This window comes from Girardinichthys multiradiatus, chromosome 5 (assembly GCF_021462225.1).
Source record: "Girardinichthys multiradiatus isolate DD_20200921_A chromosome 5, DD_fGirMul_XY1, whole genome shotgun sequence".
Taxonomy (NCBI): Eukaryota; Metazoa; Chordata; class Actinopteri; order Cyprinodontiformes; family Goodeidae; genus Girardinichthys; species Girardinichthys multiradiatus.
Window position 1 is genome coordinate 51,218,867 of NC_061798.1, and position 12,025 is coordinate 51,230,891.

The following is a 12,025-nucleotide window of genomic DNA, read 5'->3' on the forward strand; positions in this document are numbered from 1 at the left end:
AACAAATTACAATCAATCAATGTAATTTTCAATAATTTCCCAACGTCATATTTTCCTAATACCATACAGGCCCAGAAACACCTCAAAACACCTGCAGCTGTAAATGCAATGAAAGGTGGTCCTATAAAGTTCTGACTCGGGGCTGAATAATAATATGTCACACTTTTATGATTTCTGCTTGGAAAAAAAGTTTAAGACCCCTTATATGTTTTCTTTTACAGTTATGAATTACTTTGTGTTAGTTGTCACATCAGATCCGTATAGTAATTTAGTAATTTACTGTTGTAAATATCTACAACAGGTGTTATCTCATGACTTTATACAATAAGGTCCAAACGTCCATTTATGAAGTTGTCAGATCGTTTTCTCCAACTGCTGCTTTCTGGTACTTTCTATACGAGAGTTATTGATGATCTACCTTCTCAGATTTCTACAGACCTCCTGGTCCTACAAGGACTCTTCCAGGATGAATCATTGTGAGATATTTTTAGGTCGGGGGCTATAATGTACCTCAATGTACCTCAGTCAGACCCATTATAAAACACACAGAACACACTCATTATGAGACGGATGGGCCGAAATGTTTGCCAGAGTTCAGAAACAAGGTCTGATTTTTGAAGTAATGGTTTGCATTTCAAGCTGAGCTGCTGTGCTAAAACTAGCCTCCAGAAAAACAAGGATATTAACAGAAGAAGAATGCTCTTTGTCTAAACAATTTCAGCAGATTTCCTTTTTCACCGATTGGAAAAATTTTTTTGATTTCAGCTTGAGAACAAACCTGCTGTGATGGGATCAGCTACAAGGTCCAACTGGGTCGCCGGCGCTCTCACTGCTGGATCTGCAATAAAGGGTGTGTAGATGCAGCTTAACTGTAGGCACTTCCAACATCCTTCTACTTCCCACACACAGCACATACACACATGGACAACATTGTTGGTACCCCTCGGTTAATGAAGGAAAAACCCACAATGGTCACAGAAATAACTTGAATCTGACAAAGGTAATAATGAACAAAAATTCTATGAAAATGAACAAATGAAAGTCAGAAATTACTTTTCTAACATGCTTCAACAGAATTATTAAAATAAATTAACTCATGAAACAGGCCTGGACAAAAATGATGGTACCCCTGAAAATAATGTGACCAAAGGGACGTGTTAAATCAAGGTGTGTCCATTAATTAGCATCACAGGTGTCTACATTCCTGTAATCAGTCAGTGGGCCTATATATAGAGCTACAGGTAGTCACTGTGCTGTTTGGTGACATGGTACCAGACTCAACATGGACCAGAGGAAGAGAAGGAAAGAGTCTCAGGAGATTAGAAAGAAAATTATAGACAAGCATGTTAAAGGTAAAGGTTATAAGACCATCTTCAAGCAGCTTCATGTTCCTGTGATTACAGTTGCACATATTATTCAGAAATGTAAGATCCATGGGACTGTAGCCAACCTTCCTGGACGTGGCCACAGGAGGAACATTGATGACAAAACAAAGAGATGGATAATATGAACGTTAACAAAAGAGCCCAGAAAAACTTCTAAAGAGACTAAAGGTGAACTTCAAGCTCAAGGAACTTCAGGGTCAAATCTCACCATCCGACATTGTTTGAGGCAAAGTGGACTTAATGGGAGACGACCAAAGAGACCATTGTTGAAAACAAATCATAAAACAGCCAGACTGGAATTTGCCAAGCTACATGTTGACAAGCCACAAAGCTTCTGGGAGAATGTCCTATGGACAGATGAGACAAACATTGAACTTTTTGGCAAGGCACATCAGCTCTATGTTGGCAGATGGAAAAATGAAGCAAATGAAGAAAAGAACATGGGCCCTACTGTGAAACATGGAGAAGGTTCTGTTATGTTCTGGGGCTGCTTTGCTGCATCTGGCACAGGGTGTCTTGAATCTGTGAAGGTATAATGAAATCTCAAGACTATCAAGGGATTCTAGAGAGAAATGTGCTGCCCAGTGTCAGAAAGCTTGGTCTCAGTCGCAGGTCATGGGTCTTTCAACAGGATAATGACCCAAAACACACAGCTAAAAACACCAAGAATGGCTAAGAGGAAAACATTGGACTATTCTGAAGTGGCCTTCTATGACCCCTGACTTAAATCCTATTGAGCATCTTTGGAAGAAGCTGAAACATGCCGTCTGGAAAAGGCTCCCTTCAAACCTGAGACAACTGGAGCTGTTTGCTCATGAGGAGTGGTCCAGAATACCTGCTGAGAGGTGCAGAAGTCTCATGGACATTTATAGGAATCATTTGATTGCAGTGATTGCCTCAAAAGGTTGTGCAACAAAATGTTAAGTTAAGGTACCATCATATTTGTCCAGGCCTGTTTCATGAGTTTATTTTTTTAAATAATTCTGTTGAAGCATGTTTGAAAAGTAATGTCTGACTTTCATTTATTAATTTTCATAGAATTTGTATCCATTATTACCTTTGTCAGATTCAAGTTATTTCTGTGACCATAGTGGGTTTTTCTTTCATTAACCGAGGGGTTCCAACAATATGGTCCATATGTGTAGAGGAATGGGTCAAACACCTGGTTACATAACTGGGTTAAACGGGAAGATTTCTGCTTGTTAGGATTGGTTTTCAACTTGGTACTGATCCAACTGAGCCACTTACCCTCAACCGTCAGGTTGAAGAATTGATTCGTCCCGTTTCCATTGAAGATCTGTCCACGATAGACCGCAGTGTCGTTAGCAAGGAGACCTTTAATCGTGAGAGACCCGGTTGTCAGATCCAGCTTATATCTGCTTGATTGTTTGGTTACAACATCTTCTCCAATGTAAATGTTGAAAAGAACCGTGTCATTTGGTCCGTAGGACCAGGTCAGGCCGTCGTTTTGTTTGAGCACTCTGGCTCCCAGGCTGAAGGTGACATCTTCACCAACCTTCCTCGTTAGATGTTCTCCTGCTGCAGCCACAGCAACTAGAAGACAAACAGACCACAGAGCTTTTAGCCAAATGCTTCATATTCTCGTGTTTTAATTACATCATCATAATTAAAACACGTTGATCAGGGTCAATTTATGGCTTATTTGTTGCTGCTCATCAATTTTCTATTTCCATGAGATCTCAGTTTTCTGAGCAGAAACGTTTCTGAACCACAGTCTAGATTTTCTGGTGGAAATCTATGGTGGCAGAACTGTGATGGGACACCGGTGTGGTCCGTTTAAACCTTCTGCATCTTTACTCAGAGATAGACACATAAATACTGAAAAGCTCTGTAATAGTTAATATTGTTAGAGCTGGAAACAATCTGTTTGTTTAAAAAGGAGATGGAGACAGACACTACACCGAATCTGCTCCGTCCACAGAACCAACCCGGCTGCTAAGGTCTCATGTAGAACCAAACAAATGATGCAATAAATACAAGTTAACAGTGAAAAGATTATTTTAAATGTAAGAAATCAGGTTTGCACAGAGAGCAGAAAGAGAACAGAAGTGGTGTCAGATTACACATAATGCTGTTAAAGGTTCAGTTTGTTTCTGCTCAGAGTGAACTGATGATGATGATGAGGACCTACATAATGGGTTTAAACTGTAGGGAAGCAGAGGGGATCACCGAGACACTCTCTGACTTCATGTAATATTCACACATTTTAATAAATACAGATGCATCTCAATAAATGACTGAAAAGATCATTTATTTCTCTACTTAACTCACTAAGTGAAACACATTATCCAGATTAATGACCCCCAGACTGATGTTTCCAAACTGTTATTACTGTTAATTATGATGATTTTCTGCTTTCAGCCAATGAAAACACGACATTTAAGATTAGGTAATTACATCAGACCAATAAAAAACATCCTAATACAGAAATGTGGGATTAGTGAAAGTATGTCTAATATCGTCCCAAAGGTTATTTTAATCTGACAAACGAGCCTCCTTCCTCAGATGTAATTACAATAAAATAGCTCCGGAGCTTTAAAGCCCCTTTTTAACAAGATATGGTTCAGTTTTTGACTTTGATCATCTATTAAAAGTATCATATTGTCCTCCACTGTCTCTATTAATACTGCAGCTGAACAACCTCAGGAGTTCCGACAATAAACCATCACCGAACCAGTCTTTATTTGGACTCATATGAACCAGGCTAAGACAGTCCATCTCCTCCCGTCCATCATTTATCATCTTTTAAAAACCATAAACTTTGCGTCATTCAGGAGTTTCCTAACCGGGAGCGGAGAACAGCGGCAAGTTTGCCCGGACTGCGGTTAAAGTCCTCATAAAGCGCTGAAAACCAGCGGTGTTCCTCCAGAACCTTACCGAAACTGACAAAGAACAAAGAAAGAGAAACAAGAACCCTGAAAACTCACGGAGAACGTCCAGAACCACCCAGAACCCCATCAGATCCATCTTCAGCGAGTGAAACGTCATTAGCAGCGCAAAATGACAGCATGAGGTGACTGAGGCAGGCATGAGGAGGCGGAGGTGTTGCGGTTGGAGGCGGAGGCAACTTTACCACCAGCCCATCTTCTTGTTGGTTCTCCCTGTTGTCCTGCATGTTACCGGTTCTGTTTCACTGTGATATAATGAGCTAGAAATGTGATTTGAGAAACTTTAACATCTTATTTTTGGCTTTAATTTGATTTTGATATTTGAATCTACCTTCATCTAGAACTGACCCAACTCCAGCATGCAGCCAGCGGGCTGCTGACCCAGAAACACTGCAGACTGAAACACTTTAACGAGAAGTTCTGGACCTCAAATAATTGCAATTTCCTGCTTCTGCTGGATTGAGTCCACTACATGCAAACAGAACCATTTTCTATGATGACACAGAACCTAAGCATAAATGATTTAACATGGAGAAAGGTTTATCTTCAGCTGCTGCGACGAGGATCTGTCTCGTTTAACATCACTAATGAACATCAAATGGCACACAGACACCAGAGGTCAGTTTGAACAATAAGACACTTTTCAGGACCATCCTCCTGTTGGTGCCAGAAATAACCTTCCTGTCCGACTCGAGCCTGGGGGCGCTGAAGAAATAACTGGAGATCCGAACTCAAGAGTCCCAGTCAAAGGTTGGAAATGTCCCTCATTATTGCTCAATCCTCCCATAGAGTCAACAATCATTGCACTTGTTTTATTATCAGCTGGTATGTGTTGATGAAATCACCTTTGACATAAGCTGTCATTGAACAGAACCATGATGTCTAGGGTCGGGTCAGCAGATGCCGACATGGAGGTGGGCCACTGAGTATTCAGATGGGACCCCCAGATAGACCTGCAGGGAATCATACTTTGAGGCTTGGATGCACTTACAAGCATGCATTGATCAGAACTATGTGATACAAACATGTCTTTAATATATGGTTGAAATACCGGTGTCCACTAACACTGCGTTCAGAACCAGCGCTTCTATCAGAACCAGTTTTCTAGAGAAAGTTGGGGTCGCTGTCCCAACCCCTGGGCTCTGATGTTCCGGGTTCAGGCTTTTCTACAGATGTATGAGTCTGCCTGACTGGGTCAGCACGGTTTGGTCTGCGCAGATTCATGGATTAAAACTGCAGAACATATGAGAAGGCGTCCAAAGAGACGCTGGACAGGCGGGAAAACAACACATGTAGCCAACAAGTCATTTTACTGTAAGTTTATTGCAAGAAATACAGCAAACAATGAATGATATATGGATTCCAAGCATAGGCTGCTTGGTGTACACGCTTCAGCTGGTTGTGCACGATGGACTCGGCTCACAGTGCAGCTTAATGGTTGCAGAGAGGAAGACTATGGCATCAGAGGTGTAAACACATCACTGCATCACTAGTTGTAAAAGCGCTTTGAATGACCTTATAAGACATGTTTGTAAGTTATATGATTGCATTTAAAAGAAAACGGCAAAGTTCACAATGTTTCAAAATAGGTTTAATCAAAATATGCATTAAAAGTATTTACAAAGCTGCACAGAAACAATGATAACAGGTAAATATTTCAGGTCTGGGGGACTTGGAAAAGAACCATGCTGGAGCTGCAGACATTCAAAATATTGCAGATTTAATTGTGTAAGATTTTCTATAAGCTGTCTATTAACTCCGAATGATGCTCAGAACGATGTGAACCAGGTTTTGAAGGTTAGGTTCTGGCAGTATGTTCCAGATTAGAGCAGGTTAAATACAGCCAAGCAAAGCTCTCTGGGTCAGATTTAAATCGTCTCCTGGGGTCAGTGTTTGCTCTCAGCTCGACTACAGGAACTAAAACAACTGATCAGGGTTTAATCTCCCAGATTCTCAAACAAAACCTCACTCATGTTTTACTTTATGCAGTCTTTGGTTAAATAAGGTCATAATTTATCTTTAAATATTTAAATAACAGTAAAAACAACATCTGAAGACTGAATATCGTCTCTCAGACCTTTGAATTGTTGGCTTTTAAACTGTTTTTCTATCCTTGTGCTCCAACAGCTTCACTGAAATGTGCAACATATAGACAGAGGTTTGAGGAGACGAGTCGATTATCTTCATCAGCAGCATCTGTCCACAGGTTTGTCTCCATACCAGAACATAAGAAGTTCTGGATCAGACATTTTCTGGACCAGAAAATGTCTGTAAGGTGGGAAAAACAAAGTATAACTTGATCTGATCAGGGCTTCTGAAAGGAAGACAATATGGATTTATGAAGTTTAAAATGAACAAAAATATCATCATTCATGAACAGGATTTCATTCAATCAAAGCATTTCAGAAACAAAATAAAGTGAAACGCAACAGAAGTTATGGTGATACAACTCAAACATTTATTGTCTCAAACCTCCTAAAAACTAAACCTCAGACTAACATCTCTGGTTTAAAGAGAGAACAGAACCTGACCTCCTTCCTTCTGATGCAGAGCAGCCCAACGCTGAGCAGAACCAACACAGACAGAGGAACGGCAACGACCCAGTGAGTCCTGCCTGGTGATGTTTCAGCTGTAACTGGGCTGGAGATGATCTCTGAACCAGAAACAGACAGGAAGCCGTTTTAAAGAAGACTCAGATTTGGTTTAAATCTGCAGAACGTGTCCTTAGAGGTTCTGAGAACATCCATGTGAGGGTCGATACCTGATGGCCTCGGACATTACTGATTCATTTTACAAACCACTAACTTTTCCTGCATGTTTGGATCATTTTCTCTTCTGTTCTGAGGAAGCTGAGTTACTCACCTTCAACAGTCAGGGTAACATTTCTCCGAGTCATGTTGCCGTTGATGATCTGCCCCTGGTAGCTCCCGGTGTCATTAACAGAGAGGTTTCGAATGGTGAGGGACCCGGTATCTGTATCGAGCTGGAACCTCTCGGATGCTCTGAATAAGTCTCCATCAGAATAATGAGCGAGGACATCCTGTTTTGAACCACGAGACCAAACGATCCAATCAGTCAGTTTGAGCTGTCCAACTCCGAAGTTGAGGGCGACGTTCTCCCCAGGCTTCCTTTTCTCAAATTGCTGAGAGTTTTCTGCTGCAGCGGCAGTCACTGAAAGACAAAACCATGACCAAATATCTCTGTAAAATATTGATATTTTCTGTCTTTTTGACTGTGACTATTGAAGCTTCTTGCATTTCTGTCGTCTTTTAGGCAGAGCTTTGCGTTGGGTGAAGGTCTTAACTAAGAGATTGACTAAAACTGTGAGACGTGATCACCAACCCTCAAAGAACTGTTGATCTTCCCAAAGGTAAATGTCCTGTACTTGTATGGCAACTTATCAAGTCCAAGGATCCCAAAGAGCTTTACACTACAAACATCCATCCACCCATCCACAATCTCTGTCATACCTAACCCAAACCTCTGCAGGCAGAACCTTCTAGCCCGACCCACTGTTCAAGCCACGGTAAGAGAATAAAATGGTGCACAGAACAACATAAGAACAACAACAGCCGGTTCCTCTCAGCCTAGTTTCAGTACTGTGTTCCTGGACTGAAACTGGGCTGAAAGTTGCAATTAATGCAAAAACATTGAAGTTGAAATTTTCTCTAAAACTGTCTGGAGGAAGGGAAGCCATCTTGGATTTTCCGACACGTTTAAACAACAACAAATCGAGAAAAAAAATCTGTACTCACACAGAACAGCAGAAATAAAGTTCATAACCCAGAAATTCATAGCAGCAAGAGGATGGATGAGTGCAGTCAAAGCAGCAGCATCAGAGTGACTCCTGCTCTCAGAGTTTCCTGCACTAAGCAGGTCAGAACTGGGAATCTCCAGAACACCAGTGCCATCCTGTGTTAGGAGGTCCACATGAGGAAACTCCCTGATATCTAATTATAGACAGATGGTTACAGAACCTCATGCTTCAGATGCAGCTCAGATAAAACTACCAGAACCACAATGTCCCTCTTGAGAAATGTTTGTTTCCTAGTGCTAAACCAAGCTGCAAACCTTGACCCTATGTGAGCGCTACGATTAATGAGCAAGTTCTGCAAGGCCCGGTAGTTGACACCCACTTATCCATCTCCAGGGGTTCTACATACACGATCTGGGCAATAATCCCAATCAAGCTATATATATATATGAAAGGATTGGAGCCAGTGGAGCAGGGTTCATTTTAATATCTCCTCAGTCATTAACCACAAACCTATATTAAAATTAAATTAATTAAAAGCCAATCACCAAACAATAACTCCCAGCAGCGAGTGTTTGTGGAAAAACAGGAATAGATAAAAAAAACAGGCAGTTGCTGGGTCTTCTTCTCCAAAGAGCCCCAGAAAAAACCGCGGAGCTCCAGGCTTCTATGAGTGAGCAGAGAAGCATGATTAACATACAGGGAGGGAGTCGATGGAGAAAGACGACAGAGTCTCTGAGACCAGGAAGAGTCGGTGGTGTTCCGCCAGGCTTCAGGCTTTACAGTGGCTTACAAAAGTATTCACCCCCCCCCCGGTATTTTTCATGTTTTGTTGCCTCCCAACATGGAACTAAAATAGATGTTTGGACCGTTTTATTTACAGAACATTTCTAGAACTTTCAGGCTGTATAATTTTTTATTGTGAAGCAAATAACAAATAGGACAAAGTAACAGGAAACTTCAGCGTGCATAACTGCTCACCCCCCCTAAAGTCAGTACTAGATTTGAATTATTTCTTACTACAGAACCTCCTTCTGCAGCAAGTTACTTTTACTTTTAGTACTTTTAGCAAACTCAGAACATCTTATTTTGAACACAAGGTAATGGTTTTTTATGGCCACTCTTCCATAAAGCCCAGCTCTATGGAGGATTATTGTGGTCCTATAGACAGATACTCCAGTCTCTGCTGTGTAACTCTGCAGCTCCTCCAGGGGGTACCTCTGGTCTATGTGCTGCCTCTCTGATTAATGGCCTCCTTGCCTGGTCAGTGAGTTCTGGTGGACCACCCTCTCTTGGCAGGTTTGTTGTGGTACCATGTGCTTTTCATCTGAAGATGATGGATTTATTGGAGCTCCAGGGGAAAATCAAAGATCTGGATATTTTTACAACCCCACCCTGACTTGTACTTCTCAACAACTTTGTCCCTGACTTGTTTGGAGCTCCCTGGTCTTCATGGCGTGATGCCTCCTGCTTAGTGGTGCTGCAGCCTCTGGTGTCTTTCAGAGAAGCTGTGTTTATACCGACAGAGCATGTGGCTCTTAGATTCACGCAGGTGGACTTCATTCCATTAATTCCACTTTTGAAGGTTGCACCAGAACTTTTTAGGGGCCAATGGGTGAAAAACATATGCACATGAAGATTTCTAGTTGTTTCGTTTTTCTATACATTTTTCTCATTTTTCTTCACCAACTTAGACTATTTTGTGCAGATTTATCACAAAAAATAAGACATTTAATTTATGGGTTGGAATTTTTTACAAATTATGAAGTTCTACATTGTTTTACTTGTTCTCACAGTAGAACCACAAAATATCCTTAAAATGATAAGCCCATATCATCCACCCCCAGCAGAAATCTCTTACTTTTCACACTTGGATAACCTTCTAAAGAGATGCGGTTGGAGGTGAAGGTTTTTCTGCACATTTGTCTGTGGTTCGCAGCATGGAATAATCAGAACTAAGAACAACAAAAACTACAGTTGGATCTTTGCATATTAATGACAAGTTGACCAGAGAGTGTGGTGTAAAAGTGAGCACATCACACCTTCTCTGGTTTACTTCCTTCCTTTGCAGCTCAGAGACACTTCCTGTTAAAAGGGAGTTTTTCCTCTCCACTGTCGCTACATGCATGCTCAGTATGAGGGATTGCTGCAAAGTCAACGCCAGTGACTGTCCACTGTCTCTACATCCTCTACCAGATGGAGTGAATGCTGCAAGTCACTGACTGGATGCAATCTGCTGGGTTTCCTTAGATAGAAAAACTTTTTAACTGATTTGAATAATAAACTGAATCTGTTTGATAGTTAGGATTAATTGGAATGTATGAAATGATTGAATTAACTTTGTGAAGAGCCTTGAGATGGCGTGTGTTGTGAATTGGCGCTATATAAATAAAACCGAATTGAATTGAATAATAGTGGCAGGTCAAACCCAAATCTGAGCCACCTTGGTTCTTATTTTCCTCAGAACAGAACCCATATGAAAGCCTGCATCATCTATGTTCATCCTCATTAAAGGTGTTTTATTGAGATTTAATGTGATAAACCAGAACAAAGTTGCAGATCACTGTAAAGTTGAAGGAAAGGGAGACGTGGTTTTAAAAGATATTTACAGAGGCGTGAATTTCAAGCCCTCTTTACTCTGATCCCTCTAAATGAAGTCCAGTGCAATAAAGAGACTTCAGACTATGAGACAACTTGTGACAGAATTTAAATATCTTGGCATCATAATAGACTCAAATCTTACTTTTAAATCTCAGATATAAAAAAGTATGTAATCGTGTTAAATTTAGTATTTAAAAATGTAGGTTCATAAGATCACATTTATCACTACAGGCAGCTAAAATGTTCATGCATGCTATGGTTATATCACACATAACCTGCTGTCAACCTGGTCACAAGCAAACGAAAAACACTACAACCCCTAGAGTCTTCATACAAACAGACAAGAAAAATACCGGATAAAAAAACATTAATATATCATCACTGCACCATTTTAGAAAAGCATAAACTCCTACGTTGGGAGAATTTCCTGAAATATTCAAATCTATGTCTGATGTATAACCTTGTTAAAGGTCTGTCATGTCCATCGCTGCGTTTCTACAAATAAGGAGCAACGTATCGATTAACAAGACTGGCGTTTCTCTCTGAGGAAGTGCTTTTAGTTAGAGTGTCAGAGTGTTTTCAGTTACAGCTGCACAGGAGAGGAACTCTGACCCCCAGACAATCAGAGCTCTAGCTGCATAAAATCTGTATAAAAATACCTCAGATATATCATCATTTTCAATCATAGGTACCCCCCATCCTACCATGGGACAACTTGTGTTTGGCTACCCGAAAGTATGACTAAATCTGTTTTAATGACTGTTTAGATACTTCTTGTAGTCTAGTTTATTTTATTTATTGACAGAATTTTATAGTATGTTCATTTAAATTTTGTATTGTTATTGATAACGTTGCTGATTGTTTCTAGAGAGACTAATTTTAGTTTAATAATTAGTCCAGGGACAACTGATGAAAAAGAGCCAAATGACTAATTTAAGTACCTTTACAGCAGGTTCATTTAATGTACATTGTTCCTGCCAAATAAATAAAACATAAAAATAAAATAAATAAAAGTGAAGAGACTTATGTATAGTTTGGAACATTATGAAGCATAAAACTGAGCCATTTAAAACAAATCATGAACTACTTTAGTGAAGAAGTGGAGAAGCTTTGTTGGAAGAATCCTAACTGTACTGATCACATGACCAACAACCAACCAACCAGACAAGCTCAGTGTCGTTCTCTGCTCATACCATGAGACGACTCGCACGTCATGAGAAGCACATCAGGTAATGAGACCTACCCAATCAGAGGCCTGGGTTCAGACTGCTGCTTCATCAAAAAGCCATTCAGCGCCTGAACTGCTATAAAAGCTTTTTTATTCCATCTAATTATTTCTTCTTTCTTTTTAAATCTGGCTCTGAAGTTTTCCCCAA

At 40.4% G+C, this 12,025-nt stretch overlaps 1 protein-coding gene across 9 annotated transcripts in view; it reads right to left on the reverse strand.

Annotated features, from left to right (window-relative positions):
• The window catches only part of LOC124867993, a 40,759-nt gene that overhangs the window by 4,013 nt on the left and 24,721 nt on the right, over nt 1-12,025 (reverse strand). For 3 of the 9 annotated variants that reach the window (XM_047364755.1, XM_047364753.1, XM_047364757.1), the window contains exons 2-6: nt 7,157-7,465; nt 6,826-6,947; nt 4,334-6,562; nt 2,634-2,939; nt 779-838 (exon numbers count right to left, since the gene is read on the reverse strand). In XM_047364755.1, coding sequence (XP_047220711.1) covers nt 779-838; nt 2,634-2,939; nt 4,334-4,436 — 469 coding nt within the window. In that variant the 5' untranslated portion in view covers nt 4,437-6,562; nt 6,826-6,947; nt 7,157-7,465. Of the gene's footprint in view, nt 1-778; nt 839-2,633; nt 2,940-4,333; nt 6,609-6,825; nt 6,948-7,156; nt 7,466-8,049; nt 10,168-12,025 lie in introns of those variants that run through there. The other 6 variants (XM_047364756.1, XR_007038205.1, XM_047364758.1 and 3 more) reach the window with 6 other exon arrangements.